This window comes from Malurus melanocephalus, unplaced genomic scaffold, assembly GCF_030028575.1.
Source record: "Malurus melanocephalus ecotype Western Australia unplaced genomic scaffold, MMel_1.1 scaffold_465, whole genome shotgun sequence".
NCBI classification, from domain to species: Eukaryota; Metazoa; Chordata; class Aves; order Passeriformes; family Maluridae; genus Malurus; species Malurus melanocephalus.
Window position 1 is genome coordinate 65,314 of NW_026623697.1, and position 18,434 is coordinate 83,747.

The 18,434-nt window shown below is 57.9% G+C and overlaps 2 protein-coding genes across 3 annotated transcripts in view; one reads left to right on the plus strand and one right to left on the minus strand.

The window, feature by feature from the left end:
* ABCA3 (ATP binding cassette subfamily A member 3) overlaps window positions 1–12,646 on the plus strand; it is a 32,735-nt gene extending 20,089 nt beyond the window's left edge. Inside the window, exons 17-31 of the mRNA XM_057380655.1 lie at window positions 518–616; window positions 772–964; window positions 1,800–2,103; window positions 2,600–2,873; window positions 3,762–3,966; window positions 4,417–4,636; window positions 4,869–5,027; window positions 5,508–5,680; window positions 5,958–6,092; window positions 6,218–6,412; window positions 7,406–7,593; window positions 7,754–7,924; window positions 8,298–8,485; window positions 8,588–8,661; window positions 9,995–12,646. Coding sequence (XP_057236638.1) covers window positions 518–616; window positions 772–964; window positions 1,800–2,103; window positions 2,600–2,873; window positions 3,762–3,966; window positions 4,417–4,636; window positions 4,869–5,027; window positions 5,508–5,680; window positions 5,958–6,092; window positions 6,218–6,412; window positions 7,406–7,593; window positions 7,754–7,924; window positions 8,298–8,485; window positions 8,588–8,661; window positions 9,995–10,126 — 2,710 coding nt within the window. The 3' untranslated portion in view covers window positions 10,127–12,646. The remainder of the gene's footprint in view (window positions 1–517; window positions 617–771; window positions 965–1,799; window positions 2,104–2,599; window positions 2,874–3,761; window positions 3,967–4,416; window positions 4,637–4,868; window positions 5,028–5,507; window positions 5,681–5,957; window positions 6,093–6,217; window positions 6,413–7,405; window positions 7,594–7,753; window positions 7,925–8,297; window positions 8,486–8,587; window positions 8,662–9,994) is intronic.
* A 611-nt stretch (window positions 12,647–13,257) lies between these two features.
* Window positions 13,258–17,051, minus strand: MCRIP2 (MAPK regulated corepressor interacting protein 2). 2 transcript variants are annotated; one of them, XM_057380663.1, is made up of 5 exons: window positions 16,735–16,845; window positions 16,570–16,651; window positions 14,852–14,979; window positions 14,530–14,631; window positions 13,258–13,710 (listed from the first exon to the last, which is right to left on the minus strand). In XM_057380663.1, the coding sequence occupies exons 1-5, from the start codon at window positions 16,784–16,786 to the stop codon at window positions 13,640–13,642; spliced, it is 435 nt and encodes a 144-aa protein (XP_057236646.1). In that variant the 5' UTR covers window positions 16,787–16,845; the 3' UTR covers window positions 13,258–13,639. The 2 variants fall into 2 exon arrangements, with proteins under 2 accessions (XP_057236646.1, XP_057236645.1); XM_057380662.1 differs by lacking the exon at window positions 16,570–16,651 and having other exon boundaries at window positions 16,735–17,051.
* Window positions 17,052–18,434: the final 1,383 nt, after the last annotated feature.

An 18,434-nucleotide genomic window follows, 5' to 3' on the forward strand; every position in this document is an offset into this window, starting at 1 on the left:
CTCCTTCCAGTGCCTAGAGGGGCTCCAGGAAAGCTGGAGAGGGACTTGGGACAAGGGCGTGAAGTGACAGGACAAGAAGGGAATGGCTTCCCCCTTCCACAGGGCAGGGATGGGGGGGATATTGGGAAGTAATTGTTCCCTGGGAGGGTGGGCAGGCCCTGGCACAGGGTGCCCAGAGAAGCTGTGGCTGCCCCTGGATCCATGGAAGTGTCCAAGGCCAGGTTAGATGGGACTTGGAGCAGCCTGGGATAGTGGAAGGTGTTCCTGCCCATGCTGGGGATGGGATGGTCAGTAAAGTCCATTCCAATCTCAAACCTTCTGTGTTTCCATTATTCTGKGATAGCTGAGGTAAGAACAAACAGCTAGTGGAGCCCAAAGTCAGTCCTTGGGGACAGGGGTGTGCTCAGTGCCACAGGCAGCCATGGGGCTGGCTCAGGACTGATGCCCAGAGGGTCTTTGCCCCTGAGTGCCTCCTCCCATAAATGCTGATGTGTGACATGTCCTTTTCTCCACTCAGGTTTGAGGCACTGTTCACGGAGCTGGAGCAGAGGCACGAGGAGCTGGGCATCGCCAGCTACGGTGCCTCAGTCACCACCATGGAGGAGGTGTTCCTCAGGTAGGTGGAGGGGTGACCAGTGTCCTTTGGTGATGTCCAGCACAGCTCTCCAGGGCAYCCAGTGGACTTGGTCCCTTGCATTTGGCTTCCCCAGCTCAGAGCAGCTGTATCCCACCTGGGCCCGTGTTTCATCACCCGCTTTCCCCCTGGCGCAGGGTTGGGAAGCTGGTGGACTCCAGCATGGACATCCAGGCCATCCAGCTGCCCGCTCTGCAGTACCAGCACGAGCGGCGCTCCAACGACTGGGCCATGGATGACTCCAGCAGCCTGAGCGGCATGACGGACATGACGGACGACAGCGGGGCGCTCATCACCGAGGACTGCTCCAGCATCAAGCTCAACAGCGGGGTGAGTGCTGGGGCCGTCGGTGCAGCAGGAGCAGACAGGGACATGTGAAGGGGGGTTTGAAGCAGAGTTACTGGTGGAGCTTCCCCCATGGCTGCTCTCACTGYGTGTGGCTTGGCTGATGACGTTGGAATCTGCATCATTAGGACAAATAATTTTTTAGGATTTTTGGTGTTGGTCACTTGCATCTTCTTCATGTTAATCTTGCGGTCTGAGTTACTCTTCAGAGTGTTCCAGGCGATCTAATGTGGTTTTCTACCTGCCGTTGTTCCATCACTTGGGTTTTCCAGAAGGAAKATGAGAAAATCCATCTTCCTTCCCTCCCTAGGCTCATGTTCAGTTCTCTGGCAGTCCTTCACGCCCTGCTGCCTCTGTGCCTGTGATAAATATCTCTTGTCTTCTCAAGGGCATGTCTCAAAGGCGGATGGGAGATGAATGTTGCTGGGTTGGAAAGACAGAGAAGGTGCTTGCAGTGGCTGGGTTGGGCACTGCCAGGTGTCTCACCTGGTCTCTCTGGCTGGCAGCCACCCCACAGTAATCCTGTTGGGGAACCTCAGCTGCTGGGAGGTGGAGGAAGGTAGAGGTCATGGCTAAAGCTGCTTTTAACACCTGAAATCTCCAAGTGACTCATTCAGAAGCCATGGAGTTGGCTGTGCTGGAGCTGGGCAGCTGCCCTGCTGTAATCCCTTTATAGGCTTGGCTGGCGAGCAGGCTGTGCTGTGGGCTGGCAGGGTGCATGCAGGACGGGGGTGCTCTGGGGTCACCTTTCCCATCAGCTGCATGGGGTGACATGCCCACTGCTGGCAGGGCTCCCCCTGACCCCTCTCTCCTCTCGCAGTTCTACCTGTGCTGCCAGCAGTTCTATGCCATGTTCATGAAGCGGGCCATGTACAGCTGGCGCAACTGGAAGATGGTGGCAGCGCAGTTCCTCGTGCCTCTGATCTTCACTGCCTTTGCCCTCATYGTGGCCAAGACCTTCCCGGGCCCACGGGACTCATCGCTGCTGCGGCTGACGCTGGAGCCCTACGGGCAGACCATCGTGCCCCTGTCAGTGTCAGGCGCCGCGGGGCTGCCGCAGCGGCTGGCAGAGCAGTATGTGGAGCTGCTGGATGCCCAGCATCAGTCGGCGCTGGAGGTGCTGGGTGAGGGCTCAGGGAGCACCCCTGGAACAGGGCAGGTCTGGCAGGGTGTGCAGGGGCCACTGGTGAGGGTGGTTTAGATTCCAGCTGCGGAACATCCGACGTGTTTCCTTGTACCTGCTCCTTGGTGGGAGTGTCCCGTCACTGGCAGGACCCCTCCTCACCTGATCAGAGATGTATTGTCCATAACCCTGTGTTAGTGACCACTGGAACAGGCTCACCAGGGAAGTGGTCATGGCCCCAAGCCTCCCAGAGCTCAAGGAGCTTTGGGCAATGCTCTCAGGCCCAGGGTGTGCTTGTTGGGATGTTTATGCAGGGCCAGAGGTTGGACTGGATCATCCCTGTGGGTCCCTTCCCACTCAGGAGTTTCTATGGATCTGTTTCTCTGATCAGGATTAGGGTGGGCCACCAGGGCTGAGGCTGCTCGGGGCCTTTTCCAGTTGGCACAATTGGCTCTGGTGTGATGGAGCCCACTCCTAACAGCAGTGGTGTCTGGCAGGTGGGCTGGAGGAGTACCTCATCTCCCGAGCCGCCGAGGAAGGGGGAGCCTTCAACGAGCACTACATTGCGGCCGCCTCCTTTGCAGCCGCGGGGAACCGCACGTTGGTCACGGCGCTCTTCAACAACCAGGCCTACCACTCGCCAGCCACAGCCCTCATGCTGGCTGACAACGCCATTCTCAGGCTGCTGGTGGGCTCCAACGCCTCCATCACTGTCACCAACTACCCCCAGCCCCGCAACATCACCGAGAAGGCCAAGGACCAGCTCATGGAGTATGTGTGGTGGTGGCAYGGGGCTCATTGTCCCGCTAAGGACTCAGGGCTTCCCTGGGTGCAGCTTGGCTCGGTTGGRCAGGGGTCAGTGGAGGAGCTGGGCTGGAGCTTCTCAGACCCAAATGTAGGTGTGATTGCACTCAGGAGGGCAGGGGAGTGAAGCTGTGGAGATGACTTACCTGCCTGAGCCTGGCAGCCACATTACCCCTCGCATATCTCTGAGGCTGCCTGTTCCCCTCGAGATACTGGTCTGGGGTTATTTTTCCCTGGGTGTTCAGAGTTTGGGAGGCCATGTGGGCTTTCATAAAACCCCACATCTAGAAYCTCACCTGTACCAGAGGGGCCGTGTGTGGGACCTTGCCAGGGCAGGGTGGAGGTTTGTGGTGTGCAGGGTGGGCTGTGCCTGGAGGATGATTGTCTCCCTTGAGTGTTACTTCAGCATGTTGGGAGAGTGTAGCCTCTGCCTGWAGTCCAGTGTGAGTGTGCTGCCCACAGCTTCCTCTGGAGGGGCAGCGGAGGGGCAAGTGCTGATCTCTGCTCCCTGTGACCAGTGACAGGACCTGAGGGCATGGGTGGAGCTGTGACGGGGGAGGTTTCAGATGGAGATCAGGGAAAGGTTCTTCCCCCAGAGGGTGCTGGGCACTGCCCAGGCTCCCCAGAGAATGGTCCTGGCCCCGAGGCTGCCAGAGCTCCAGGAGCATTTGGACATCGYTGCCAGGGATGCACAGGGTGGTGTTGGTGTGTCTGTGCTGGGCCAGGAGCTGGACTAGGTGATCCTTGGGGTCCCTTCCAGCTCAGACTATTCTGTGATTCTGTGCTGTCCCCATGGAGACTCAGCATTGGTTTGCTGAGGTGTCCCTGTCCTGATGTGTCCCTCTGTCCCCACAGGGGTCAGACTGGCTTTGCCATTGCCATCAACCTGCTGTATGGGATGGCCTCACTGGCCAGCACCTTTGCGCTGCTGCTGGTCAGTGAACGGGCCATCAAGGCCAAGCACGTCCAGTTTGTCAGCGGCGTCTACGTGGTCAACTTTTGGCTTTCTGCCCTGCTCTGGGACATCATCAACTTCCTCATCCCTTGTGCTCTGATGTTGGTGAGTCCCCRCTGGCACCCCAGTGCCCTCCCTGTTGGCGGGAGCGCACGGTACTGCTCCTCTGGGATGTGCTGGGAGAAGGACGTGGCCACTGGCATTGTCTCAATAGAAGGGACTAGCAAGAGAACTGCCCCTTAGTCCTGCTGGGATCTGGACCATGGCCAGCCAGCTGGGGCAGTTGGTTGCCTCTGGCACCTTAACACTTTGCTGATGGCGCTAGAAAATATTAAATTGATGGGATCTTGGAGAAAAACTGCCCAGCTCTGCATCCCAGTCTGCAGGAAGGGCTTCCCCTGGGGAYGGCCATGAGATGCTGGTAGGACCTGTCTGTGGAGGGGTTGTCTGGGTCAGTGCAGTGCTGACCTTACCCTGCTCCCTGGGCCACTGGGACAAGGAGACATTGCCTGAGGTCAAGCCAAGCATAYCTTCTCCCGCATTGCTGTGCCCCAGGTGATATTCCAAGCCTTCAACGTTCAAGCCTTCACCCAAGACAGCCACCTTGTCGATGTGATGCTGATCTTCCTCCTTTATGGCTGGGCCATCATCCCCCTCATGTACCTCCTCAGCTTCTTCTTCTCAGTGGCAGCCACCGCCTACACTCGTCTCACCATCTTCAACATCCTCTCTGGCACCGCCACCTTCCTTGCTGTCACCATCATGAGCATCCCAGGTGGGTCACTGCCCTCTCTGCCTGCCCAGCCATCTCCAGGAAGGTCCAGCCCCCAAGGGGACTGTCACCCCAGGACTGTGCCCACACTAGCCATAAAACCCTACAGTAGTCCATTCCCACCCATTTAATGTGACAAAGTATGTTTGGTTTCCTTCTAAACTTGACAGTATCTGAGTTTTTCTCCCAAACCAACAATCTTCAATCCACTGATTCTCCTGTGCTCTTCTTTCAGAGCTGGGCTTGGTGGACCTCTCCAAAACCCTGGATAAAGTTTTTCTYGTCTTGCCCAATTACTGCTTGGGCCAGTGCATCAGTGACTTCTACCAGAACTACGAGTTCATTCAGTTCTGCACCTCCTCTGTTGAAGCCATCTTCATMTGCAAGGCCTTCAGTGAGTCTCCATGTCCTCACCCAGCCAAGCCCCACAGCCATACTGGGGGGCTCTGCGGGGTGGGTGGTGGAACTGGGCAGTGTCAGGGGCCTCTGCCTGGACAGTAGCTCCAGGTACCATTTTAGAACAAAATCTGGGAAGCATATTAGGACACACATGGGAAAAAGTTCCTTAATTGTATCACCTTAGTCATGATTTAGAGGAAAATGTCAGCTAGGAGAAGTTTCATAGACAAGTAAAGAAAACCCAGTCCCAAGACTGGTGTCCTCTGCCTGCCTCCACTGGGCATCTTCTGCCAGATCCCCTCCAGACCCAAATTCTCTTGTGGGAAGCATTGGAAAGAGCCTGTGGGCAGGGAGCCAGTGTGGGATGGAGATGAGCCTGGCAAAGCTGTGGGCTCACAGCTTCCTCTGGAGCTTATCTTTCCCTCCCCAGAGTGTGGGTTGATGCAAGTGTTGATTTTGTTCCGTCTCTCCTCAGATGTCAGTTATCAGATGAATTACTTTTCCTGGGAGACCCCTGGCATCGGGCGATACCTGACCTCCTTGGCTGTCCAGGGTTTCTCCTTCCTTTTTCTCCTCTTCCTCATTGAGACAAACCTTCTGTGGAGACTGAGAACTCTTGTCTGTGGCATCTGCAGGCGGCGGAAATGGGTGAGTGAGGCACGTGGGAGGGAGCAGTAATGTGCCCTCCAAACCCAGCCCAGGAGTCCCTGTGAGCTGGAGACRGGCCCTCATCCCCTAAATCATCTTCCCAGAGAGCATCCCTGGAGAGGCCGATCCTGTCAAGTGTATGGATTGGCAAAGGGAGTGAGGCATCCCCAGAGGTGGCTGATGGAGGGGACAGATCTTGCCAGGGCTGGGGATACTGCAGGACCCCGTTGAGCCTCCAGAAGGCAGTTGACACAGATTGTCTTCCCCCTGTGTTCAGGTGGCCCTGCTGAACAGGGTGTCTGTGCTGCCGGAGGACAGGGACGTGGCAGATGAGAGGAAGAAGGTTTTGGAGTCRCCACCAGAACTGCTGTCATCTCTCAGCAGCCCTCTGGTCATAAAGGAGCTCACCAAGGTGAGGACAGGTGACCTGAGCATCTGCTGCCAGCTGAGCCATGTCCTCTCAGGGCTGGCAAAGCTACTGTCTGTCTTGCTGTGCCATCGGGTGGTGACACGTGGCTCGTGTGTGGGCACCTCCAGGTCTACGACAGCCGGGAGTCCCTGCTGGCAGTGGACAGGATCTCCTTGGCYGTCAGCAAAGGGGAATGCTTTGGCCTGCTTGGCTTCAATGGAGCGGGCAAAACCACCACCTTCAAGATGCTGACTGGTGACGAGAGCATCACGTCGGGGGACGCCTTTGTGGATGGCCACAGCATTCTGGCCAACATCAAGAAGGTACCCAGGGCTGCATAGGCAAGGGTGGTACTGCAGGCAATCCTGTGTTTGGCTGGGAGGAGCCACCTTGTGGGTGCCTCCAGGAGGGCATGGTTGCAGTTCCAGAGGTGGAGATGGTATCCCGGTGGCACTGTGTCCTTGGCTGGCTCAGCTCTCCATTTTCTGGTCATATGGAAGCAGTCCCCTCTCCAGTGAGATTGCAGATGTGATACAGATGGAGGTCAAACCTGGTGATGAGGGTGGCAATCCCTTCATCAAAGGGTTTRCTTTTATAGTTGGAAATGTAGAAAATACTGGAGGACGGTCTCTCAAATGAGTGTATCAAACCTTTCCAGACCTCTGCTAGGGGTCTCCTTGCTGGGAATTGCCCATGTCCTTTGGAAAAGCAAGGGCTTTCAGTTCAATCCTGGGATTCCTCTGCCACTGTCACATATTTTACAGAAGATTYTGATTTGGAAGGGACTCACAAGGAYCATCAAGTCTAACAATAAGTCAATGGGTACCGCAGACAAGGTCAGACACATCTCTGTGCCCTGATGAGCATGGCCCAGATTGCTTCYTTCCCTGGAACTACCTTCTGTCCTGCTCTTGTCCCTGGAGGTGACAAGGACATGGGGGAGGTAYCAGTCCTCCAACACTTTCCTTCTCCTGGAGCCTGGAAGGTTCACAGTGAGGAACCAGCTTGGCAGACACATCATGAGCCCACCCAGTTGCTGTCCAGAGACAGATCTGTGTCCAACTCTGTCAGCCCAGCTGCTCCAGGGGGCATTTCCCTCTCGTTCCACCCATGATTTCAGAGCTGCGTCTCAGCCCTATCGCTCTGAGCAAAAGTTCATGGAGAAGCAGCAAAGCCTGTGAGGTCCCAGGCAGACTCAGAGAGCAGCCTGTGAGATCCCAGGCAGCTGTGGCTCAGAGAGCAGCCTGTGAGGTCCCAGGCAGCTGTGGCTCCGAGAGCTGCCGGTGAGCTGATGGCTGTTGTTCCTCTCGGCGCAGGTGCAGCAGCGGATCGGGTACTGCCCGCAGTTCGATGCCCTGCTGGAGCACATGACGGGCCGCGAGACGCTGAGCATGTACGCGCGGCTGCGCGGCATCCCCGAGCGCTACATCGGCAGCTGTGTGGAGAACATGCTGCGCGGGCTGCTCCTGGAGCCGCACGCYGACAAGCTCGTCAGGACCTACAGGTGACACTAGCCGGGGATAGGCYCCATCTCTGCCACCCCTCCTCTCATGAGGTGCTCCCTCTGCTCTCTGTCYCCATTCCTGTCTCCCGTTTTCAGCTGAAGGGTGGACTTGTGATCTTAGAGGTTGTTTCTAACTGTAATGGTTCCGATTCCTCTGCAGCGGTGGGAACAAGCGGAAGCTGAGTGCTGGCATTGCCCTCATTGGTGGCCCCCCTGTGATCTTCCTGGATGAGCCCTCCACTGGCATGGACCCTGTGGCTCGGCGTTTGCTCTGGGACGCAGTCACACGGACACGGGAGTGTGGCAAATCCATCATCTTCACCTCTCATAGGTGACACTTGGCTGGGCAGGGCTTGGCATGAGAKATTGGGGGAGTGGTGGGGTCCAAGGGATGGGACCAACTCCAGAGCCTGGTGATGRGGCATGCACTGCTACCCAAGTCTTCCTCCAAAAGTCCAGACTCTGGGAAGGAGAACACCTCCAGCCACTTCCCAGAAGCTTATGCTCATGTCCTKGTGCTTTCATGCCCAGGGAAGCTGTGATTACCCCATCCCTGGAAATGTTCAAGGGACAGGGCTTGGAGTAACCTGTTCTAGTGGAAGGTGTCCCTGTCCATGGCAGGGGGTGCAACTGGATGASCTTTMAGGTTGCTTCCWACCCAAACCATCCTGGGATTCTCTGAACAAGTCCTCTCCTTCCTACAGCATGGAGGAGTGYGAGGCGCTGTGCACACGATTGGCCATCATGGTGAATGGGCAGTTCAAGTGCCTGGGCAGCCCCCAGCACCTCAARAGCAAGTTTGGCAGTGGATATACCTTGCTGGCCAAAACTCGCAGTGAGGAGGAGGGCGAGCTGCAGGCCTTCAAGGCCTTTGTGGAGAAGACTTTCCCAGGTACCGTGAGCTGCCAGAGCAGTTGCCCTGGGAGCAGCAGGGTGCTGGGTGTGAACTCAGCACATTCCCTAACCCAGAGCCTCTCCTTGTTCCATTCCCCAGGCAGTGTCCTGAAGCACGAGCACCAGGGCATGGTGCATTACCACTTGACCAACAAGAACCTCAGCTGGGCACAGGTAAGGGTGTGCTGGGAACCCTTCTCCTGCCCCTTTCTGTGTTCTTGGTGCTTTCCTTTCAGTAGAGCATCACTCCCACCCTGCACTCCCCTGTGGGCACAGGTGGGCACGGTTTTCCTGCTCCCTGGCCCCAGGCACCCCRGCAAAGGCTTCAGGTTGTGCCATGTGGGCACCCTGTGCTCCCACCAGGGCTGGGGACAGTGGCTTTACCCAGCCACGGATCCTGAGGGATCCCAGCCCAGGGATGCTTATAAAAACCCACAGTAMAGATACAGTGTGTAATCCTGTATATGTACATACTGTATATAACAGCAGTGTGTAACCCTCTGCATACACTATACAAAGTTACATATCAAGTATATACATAGTATGTCTCTATATACTGTCTATATGTACACTATCCATATATAAACACATGTATAGTATACAGATATTCATAGTGTCCAGATGGTTTTCATATGCACTAAGTATATATAGGTTTTTATGTATCTGCATACTATATTCACTGTCTGTAGTGTATATAATACACTGTATGTAGTATATATATTGTATATATATGCTGTATTATATACTCTATAGAGTGTATGGTGATACTCCATACAGATTTTGTATTCTGGGATATATACTCTATATGAAGAATATAGTATAGTGTATAGAATGTATATACACTATATAGGGAGAGTACATAGTGTACAGATTGTATAAAAACTWTAAATAGGATTAAATAACTAGAGAGAGTGAGTTTATAAATATATTTATWTATATTATATGTAGCTAAATATAAAAATTTTCTRTATGCTGTATACAGATAGTTATGGATAGGGTATATAATATCATAGGTAGTTTTTTCTATATTGTGTAACTATTTTATATACGTGTTAGCAGAAGCCTTGAGCAGGGATTCATGCCCAGATATGTGTATATATATATGAATACACACACACATATATGTATATGCATGTATCATATATAAATATGTAAAACAATCACATASACAGCATGTCTTTTTAAATGGTGTCAGACACTCCTGGCTTTCCCTCATTCTCCTGCCTGGGCCTCCTGGAGAAAAAAAGCTTTCTCTGCTTTCCATGTCAAAGCCTGTGGGTTCCCTATCATCACAGTGTGGCATTCCCTGTCACAGTGTAGTGTCACAGCCTGGGGTTCTCTGTCACAGCCTGTGGGTTCCCTATCACAGTGTGGCATTCCCTGTCACAGCCTGGGGTTCTTCTGTCACAGGCTGGGGTTCTCTGTCAGAGCCTGGGCTTCCCCTGACATCTTTGGGGTCCCCTCTCACCAAGTCACGCTACTCTCATGTCCCTGCCCTTCCCTGCAGGTCTTTGGGGCCCTGGAGAAAGCCAAAGAGAAGTACCGCTTGGAAGATTACTCGGTGAGCCAGATCTCCCTGGAGCAGGTCTTCATGAGCTTCACTCGCTTCCAGCACTACACAGAGGACAGAGGGAAATGAGCCCCTCAGGTGCTCTTCATCATGGACTGGCCCTCAGCCTATACATAGTATATATAGAGACAGTWATTTATATATCAGCGTGTCTTAAATACTGTATAAATGTAAAACTTTTCACCGGGGAGGGGTGAGAGGATGGCAGTGCTCCTGCTGCCGCCGCAGGCTCTGGGCACGTGTGGGTGTGTGTGTGTGCACATGTGATGCTGCCACTCTCCAGCCTTCATCCGTCCATCGAGAAAATGGATCTGCCCAAGGAGCCGGGAGGAGCCTGCATGGGTGCAGAGGGTGTTGGGCTGGCAGAGGAGGAGTGGGATCCTCCCCTGCTCCCCTCTCCCCTGCCCATCGCTTATGCCCAGCGGGACGCTGCCTCGCGGTCTCACCTGCATGTCCGTGTGTAGTTTGGTGGTTGCTCATGGTTTAGCAGGAGGCTGTCACATAGCTCAGATCCAAACCGTCCCTGGGGGCACAGGATGCACTGGGATCGCCCGTGGAAGCACTTTGTGTCCAGCTAGGGAGAGACAGCTCAGCTTCTGTCTGGCCCCTGCCTGGCTTGGGAAAGAGGAGGCTCTGTCTCCTTTAACTGGTTGGGAAAACTCTTGTCTCCTGCCTGCTTGCCAAGCCTGGCCCGAGAAGCTGGCAGCAGCCCCAGCCATGCAAGGAGAGCCGTGTGGTGCCAGGAGCTGGCACTGGGTGAGAGGTAGGACATGGTACTGGACYGATGCCCAGAGCTCGGCCCCTGGAACAGCACGTGATGGGCATGGCTGGGGAGCCAGGGCTGGAGGTGGCGATGGGTGAGGGGGCCCGGGGACACTCCTGGGAGGGGTGAGAGGTGCCACAAGGTCCCTGGAGGCACTGCTGGGATGGGTGAGAGGTGCTGCAGGCTCTTGGCTGTGCTCRGTGGGATGGGTGTGAAGTGTGCAGGGTGCCCAGGGACGCTGCTGGCCTGCGTTGTGCCCTTGCAGGGGTTCTGCCAGCAGCACTGCCCCACACTGTGCTGTGCAGCCACGGGACCACTGTGAAGCCACCGATGTCCTCGCTCTGCCCATGTCCTGCTGAGCTCACCCCTTACATGCCCTAGCTCCAACCAGACCATGTCTGTCCTGCATCCCCCTCCTCATCCCCATCCCCTCTGCCCCTCACTGGCCTGCTCCAGCAGCAGGCAGGGAGCAAGACCCTGTCCTGCCCCTGCCTGGCTCTGGGATGCTGCTGGGCACCAGCACTGCCCAGCCCCGCATGGGCCTACTTGGAGGTGGCAACTTGTTTTCAGAGTTTCCCAGTRGCTGGGTTGGGGKTTTTTTTTTGTTTGTTTGTTTGTTGGGAATCTGTGTTGATTCTTGTCTGTCCTTAACTAGTCCCTGTGTCACCTGGGGCAGCCCTTCGGGTGATGCCCCATGATCAATGCAGAGCTATTTGCACTATAGTACTACACACAATTGCACATAACTAATTAGTATTTATGGCAAGGGGGGCTGATTCCAGCTCAGTGATTGCATTGTCAGGGGTTGGGTTATATTTTTTGGGTTGGGTTTTCATTTTTTTTCCTTGTGACTGACTCATTCTTTCCTGTTCCATTTCTTCCCTTTGCCTAATGTTGTTGTTCAGAATGATGGTGCATCATGTTACTAAGAATTTCCCCGGATCTTAAAGATGTGTGTTTTTATTAGTCAGCAGCCAGCAGGTGAATGGCCTCCCTGGACACCTCAGAGCCCTTTGGAGCTGCTGGCAGGGAGGGATTTTCTCTGGGAGCATCCTGGTGGGCACCAGTCAGCCCCTGCCAAAGGCACCATGCAGGAGGGAATCCCAGCACCAGTGACTTTGCCAGGGAGGGAAGAGCGGATGCTTTTTGCTGGAGGGGTGCCTCAAGTGCTGAAACTCCCACTAAGTGTTATTTTCTGGAAAGGGAAGTACAGCAGGGTGTAGTAGAGCCTCCCAGGCTTTGCCTGGGATGGGAAACTGGGAATGGGGTTTCAGGGGTGAGATGCAAAATTGCTGGAGGCTGGCAGTGCCCTGAGCACAGCAGCAGCACTCCCAGTCCTGGTGGGGTGCTGGCAATCCCCCTACAAGGCTTGGTGCTGGCGGGGGACWCTGAGGCAGCATAACCCCCACAGCCCCCATGAGGCGTCACAGAGCTGCTGGGACAGGAGTCCATGGCAAGGATGGCATCTCCTGGCCCCAGCCCTGCATCATCTGGGGCCATCCTGGCCTAAATGTAGGAAGTGTTCTGGAAGCAGCATTTCCCTGTCCCACGGGGCTATAACCCCAGCAGCAAGGCCAGCACTGTGAGCTGTGCATGGTGCTGCTCCTGATTTCAGTCACAGCCACCAGTGCTAGGCATGCCAGCCCCGGGCAGGGAGCAGGACCAGGAGTGCTGCGTGGGCATGTGCTGCCAGGGCACAGCTGCTGCTGGCACGCTCTGGCCTCCCAGGTGGGAGAAGCAACACGGCTCCTGGGCAGCTGCTACTCCCCACTGGCTGCAATGTGGTTATTCCCATCATAGGAATAATAAAGATGATTTTTTTTCCAGTGGTGTGTCCTGGCCTCCTTTGKAATCAGACTCTGCTCAGGCCTCCTTCTCTCTGCTTTGGGGAAAAGGACAGGGGGGTGGTAGAGGGGTGTCCTACAGAACCAGAACTGGGAAGGCTCAGTCTGGCTTGGAAATGCCCAGCAGCTGMGTTCTTTTGTGGAAGCAAAAGTTGGGTCCCATCCTTTCTCCCCTCGGCATCCAGAACTGTCCTCCCTTAGCTTCCCCCAAACAACCATAGGTGCGAGGGAGATCTTGAGCTTGGCACTCAAAATGCCTTTTGGCYTCTATGGCAGCGGGGGGCTGGCCCTGGCACCCCTATTCCTGCAGCTTTGCTCCCCTACACGCTCTGAGGCCCCCTGCAGATGCRCACATACGCCCCCCTCAATCCCAAACATCACCTAAGACGGCACCAGTCCTGGACTGAGCCCTGGAAGAGAGGCAACACTTGGGCCAAGGATGCAGCTCCAAGGAAGAGGAGCTCCAAGCCCTGGAATCCACAGCAGCCAGGCACYCACTGAGGGACAGGTCAGCTGGGAGCATCCCCTCTCTAGGGCACGATGCTGCCACCCCCTGCTTCCCTCCTCCCATCCCACAAGCGCATCTCCACGGGCAGTTTCAGCGCTTTATTGTCTGTCAGTCCTGCTACAGCCCCCCCTTTCCTCCCCGTGGTTACGGCCGCAGGGGGGGAGCCACTCCCTCGTCCCCAGCATGGCACCGCAGTGTCCCTGGGAGCTGGAGGCTGCAGGAGCTGCAGCAGTCCGAGAACTGGCACTTAAGGAATCCTGGCCCAGGCCGCACGCCGCTCCTCTGCCGGGCATGGGGAGGGCGCGTGGCCGGGCATGGCTGTGGTCCGGTCCCGCTGGGCTGGCTCACTCCACTCCGGGCACGTTTTAAAAATGTGGTTCAAAAATGCCACCAATTCTGGGGTGTGACCAGGTGCTCGCAGCTTCGTTTCTCTCAAAAAGAAACCAAACGCAACCTTTTCTTCCCTTTTATGAGCAGTTCTCGATTTTCGCCAGAAATTGCTGTGCCCACCACTCTTCCAGGTCAATGGGAACGAAGTCTGAAAGAGAGGGGACCAGCTGGAGCAGGAGCAGAACTCTCGGTGCTCTCCCGCTGAACTACCAGAAAAAAACAACCATGAAATCACAGAATATCCTGAGCTGGAAGGGACCCGCAAGGATCACCCAGTCCAGCCCTTGGGCCTGCCAAGGCACCCCAACAATCCCACCCTGTGCATTTCTGAAAGTGTTGTMCAAACGCTCCTGGAGCTGTGGCAGCCTCGGGGCCAGGACCATTCCCTGGGGAGCCTGGGCAGTGCCAGCACCCTCTGGGGGACAGAAAAACCTTTCCCTGAGATCCAGCCTAATGCCACCCCCARGTTTCCTCCACCCCTGTGCCATGTCCCTAAAAGGCCAGAGTGGGTTTAAAGAGTCATTCTCTTCTTTGGGGAGCACTCGGCCGCTGCAAAGCTCCCAAGCTGCTGCCACTGCCCTGACACCAGCTGCCACCAGACAAGYGCTGTCCCTGTGCCTGCTTGGTCCTGCTGGCCCCAGGAGAAGGAGGTCCCCAAGAGGGGCTCCATCTCTAGCACAGTGCTGAACTCCTTGGTGGCTGGAGAAGGCCTGAATCCCACAGGAGTCAGCAACCAAGTGTCCTCCAAGGGACACAGTGGGACATCCCCACCGCAGTGCCTGGGGGCAGCTGTCTCCCCCAGCTCCCCCAGCGTGGCCTCCGCACCAGCAGGACAGACCCAACCAGCCCCTCTGGCACGTCCAGCACTGGAATCCTTCTCCTCCATCCACCATGGCCCTGCTCAGGTGCAGGCTGAGCCCACACCAGCCTGATGCACACCTAAGTGCCACAACCATTTCCCACTTACTTTTGAGTCCAGGGTTGGGGGTTTTCTCCACATACTGCACAGGGCCGTGGGYGCTCTCCTCTCTCTGGCTGCTGTCCAGCTGCTGCTCTACCTGCTGCCAGGCTAGGGAGGGGAAGAGGCACTGGGTGAGTTTGGGACAGGGCTTCCCAGTGTGGGCGGCTGGGGGACAGGAGCATGAGGCAGAGCAAAGGAGGGCAGATGCCCAGGCTGGGGCCTCCATCCCTGCCCCTGCCTGATGTCCCCTGCCTGGTGTAGGTGCTGGGGAGGCGCTCCACATGCTCCAGCTCSCCCAGGCACTGCCCCAGGGACTCTCTGCCCTCACCTTCATAGACGAAGCGGACGTTCTCCTCGTGGGCCAGTGTGTAGCATTCCTCAGGGGCCGAGATCTGCTGCAGCAGCAGCGGGGGCCTCTTGCCATTCACTCTGTTGAAGACGAGTTTCTGCGCTGGGCTGTGGAGGCAGGGAGTAAGGTGGGGGTGAGGGCACAGGCAGCTCTGCCCAGCCCAGTTTGGAGCAAGAACTGGGGCTCTTCAAGTGTCCCGGCTTGCCCTGTGGTGTGCACACTCACCCACAGCTGCAGTCACCCCGCCCTATCCCCAAGGGCTGGGATGGAAAGGGATCCAGCCCCCAGGGGTAGGGAATTGTGACACAGGAGGGGTGCAAGGGCAGCTCCCCTGAGAAAAGCATCAGCTGCCCATCTTCCACCCATCCTCCAACCCAGCACCAAGTGCAGTACCTAAAATAAAGGATCTGCCACCAAAATTGCAGGAATATCAGGAAATGGAAGTGAAATGCAGTTAGGWACTGGACAGGGCATGTGCCATCCCCTGCAGACCAAGCACCCAAGTTCACTGGGTCCCCAGCATGTCCCCCAGATGTCCCAGGACTGGGATGTAACCCTCTGCCAAGTGGGTGCAGGTCAGGCTTCCTCAGAGCTGCGRGTCCTGTCTGGCGAGGGGCACTTCAACCACCCCCTGCCCGGACATGGTGACTGCAGACAGAGCCAAAGGAAAAGCTTGGGATGAGATGCAGGGCATGCCAAAGCAAAAAAGTATTTTGGCTTTTCTGCCCAGCTCTGAGGCGGGACACGTCTGCAACAGCCAGGTTCTTCATGGGACAAAGTCTAAGGGGCCCTGGGAGTGGGTTTGGCCGTCAGGAGAGACTGAGAGCAGGCTGCTCCTGCAGGTGTGCAGGCAAGGCTTGGGGAGGGCAGGGACCCCCACACCCCACAGCCGAGGGCATTGGGCAGGCAGGGTGAGAGCAGCAGCAACCCCCGGGAATTACAGGGATCCTGGGAAGGAGGGGAACTGGATGGSGAAGCTCTTATCCATTTCTTGGAGCCAGAGAGGACGTGCAGAACTAGAGGGGTCCCACTGCCCTGTCTGCGTGTGCTTAGACCCCAGCCCTCTAGCCCAGAAAGCGTCTCCTTAGGGGTCCCGTCATCACCCCAAGCCACTGGCATCGTCCTAAGCACCCACCCAACAGCTCCAGGGATCGCTGCTGGACGCTGRAATTCACCCAAAAAACGTCCCCCCGGCTTTAGGGGCAGAGGAGATCGGCAGCTCCGCGTGGTCTCCGCGGCCCCCGTGGGTGCGCGGCGCGGCCAAGACGGGCGGTCACACGCTGGCCCCGCCGCCGGTTTGTGCAATCGGGGCCGTCCGCGGGGCCGGCGCGGGGGGGTTGGACAAGCCCGGCCCCGGCTCTGCCCCGCACCGGGACCCCCCCGCGCCGCCTCCTTGGCGTGACCCCACACTCCCGCTCCCCGCGATTTTCGGGGCTGATCCGTGGCAAAGAGGAAGGGCGGCGAGTCTGGCGCGTCCCCGGCGCGGGGCGGCCCACGCCACGCGTGTACGGCGCTCCGCGGGACGCGCACGGGCACCGGCACGGCCGAGACCCCCGAGAGGAGCAACAGCGAGCGGAGACCCCCAGGTCCCCCTGCCGCGTCCCGTCGGGCGGCCCGGCCGTCCCGGTCCCCTTCCCAAGGTCACGGCCCGGCCGCCCCGGTGCCGGTCCCCTTCCCAAGGTCACGGCGGGGCTCACCTGGCGGGGGGCCACGGGCCGAGCTGCGGCCGCCCCCGCAGCTCGCCCAGTTTGCTGCTCTCCACCGCCTGCTGCGTGGGACCTGCGGGGGGTGCGGCCGTCAGAGGGGCAGCGCGGGGCGGGATGGAGCCCCCGCGCCCCCCCGGCCCCCGCGCCCCCCGGTACCTGTGCGGCGCTGCGTGGCGAGCTTGCTGGGGCCGCGCGTCAGCGTGTACATCCTGCGGGCCCTGGCCCCACGGCCCCGCCGCCCCCGCCCGAGTGCCGTGCGCGCCCCTCACCGGGGCCTTTAACGGGCCGGGCCGGGCCGGGCGGCCCCGCCAGCACCGACACGCCCCCGCGCTTAAAGGGACCGCGCGGGGAGCGCGGGGGGCGCGGGGGACACGCAAGGGACAGGGCGGGGGAACGCGCGGGAGGCGTGCGGAGTTACATGCGACATTTGCGACACATGCGTGGTGTGTACGGGACATGTATGGGTTGTGGGACACACGTAGGGGACACGCACGGGACGCAGCGGGGGCAGACGCGGAATGTGGGACACACGGGACACGCGAGACGCGTCAGGGTACGTGTGGGCGGTGCGTGGGACACATGCAGGGCACGCGAGGGACAATATGTGGGATGTGGGAACGCTCGGCGCACACAGGGGATGTGGGGACACACAGCGGACATTAATGGGATACACTGGGGGAGTGTGTGGGATGTGGGAACGCGCACTGGAGACACGCGGGACTTGTCGGGTCGCGCATGGGGGGTTAAAGCGACACGCGGGATGCAGGGACACGCAGGATGGGGACACGCGGGATGCAGGGACACGCTGGAGACAAGCAGGGTACGTGTACGTGGGGCACAAGGGGACACACATGGGACATCCGTAGGACACATCAGGGGCACACGTGGGATATGGAGGGCACACACAACCGGGTACATGCGTGAGACACAGAGGGGACATGTGGGACTTGTGGGAGACACAGGACGCACACAGGACACACAGAATGCACAGAGGGGACGTTGGGACACGCGGGGATCAAGTAGGGGAGAGGGCACAGGAGGCACGTGGGACACAAGACGGCACAGGCACGCAGGGGACACAGGAGTCACAGAAAACATGGAGGGGACTTCAGGACGCAGAACACTGGTGCCACGGCACACACAGGGGACAGACAGGGGTCATTTCTGGGACTCAGAGAACCCAGGCAGGGAAAAATGAGGGGGTGCAGAAGCCGGGGTTGAGGCGCCACCCGCACGGGGACAGCGCTGTGACATCCCATGACCAGCGCAAGAAGCCGGAGTGGGCAGCCGCKTCCCGGCCAGCACGGTGACCTTTGGAGCGAGGAGGTCCCGCCAAAGTGTCCCCACGTGGCGGGAGGTGCAGACCCAGGATATGACCCCGGAGCTGCTCCCCGGCCACCCCTGTGGCTGGCTGGTGACAGCACCAGGAGTTTGGGGAGAGACCCTGCGACAAACCCACGGGGGTGTCTGGGAGGTTCCAGCCTGGCTCCAGGGGCTGCAAAGCCACCCCACGACGGTGACGCTTTTCCGCCACGGCAGTGGCCAGGAAGGGAGAGGTGCAGGAGGGTCCCTCCCATAAAAGCACAGCTGCGCCTGACCCTGGTGGGTGCCAGGCACCCGYGGACCTCTCGCGGGTGGGCATCCGGTGCTGTCACCCCCAACCSTGTTACTGTGCCTAAATACAACCCGCGGGATGCCACCGCTGGCTGTCACCCGCCCTGTCACATGCCAGGGGCCGTACCTCAGTTTCCCCCCGGACATGCCCGGGGTTTTTAAGCTCCTGTGGGTGCATCCCTGAGCTTTTCCATGCTCGGAAGCTCTGAACTCCTAATCCTTGTACTCCAGATGGATCCCTC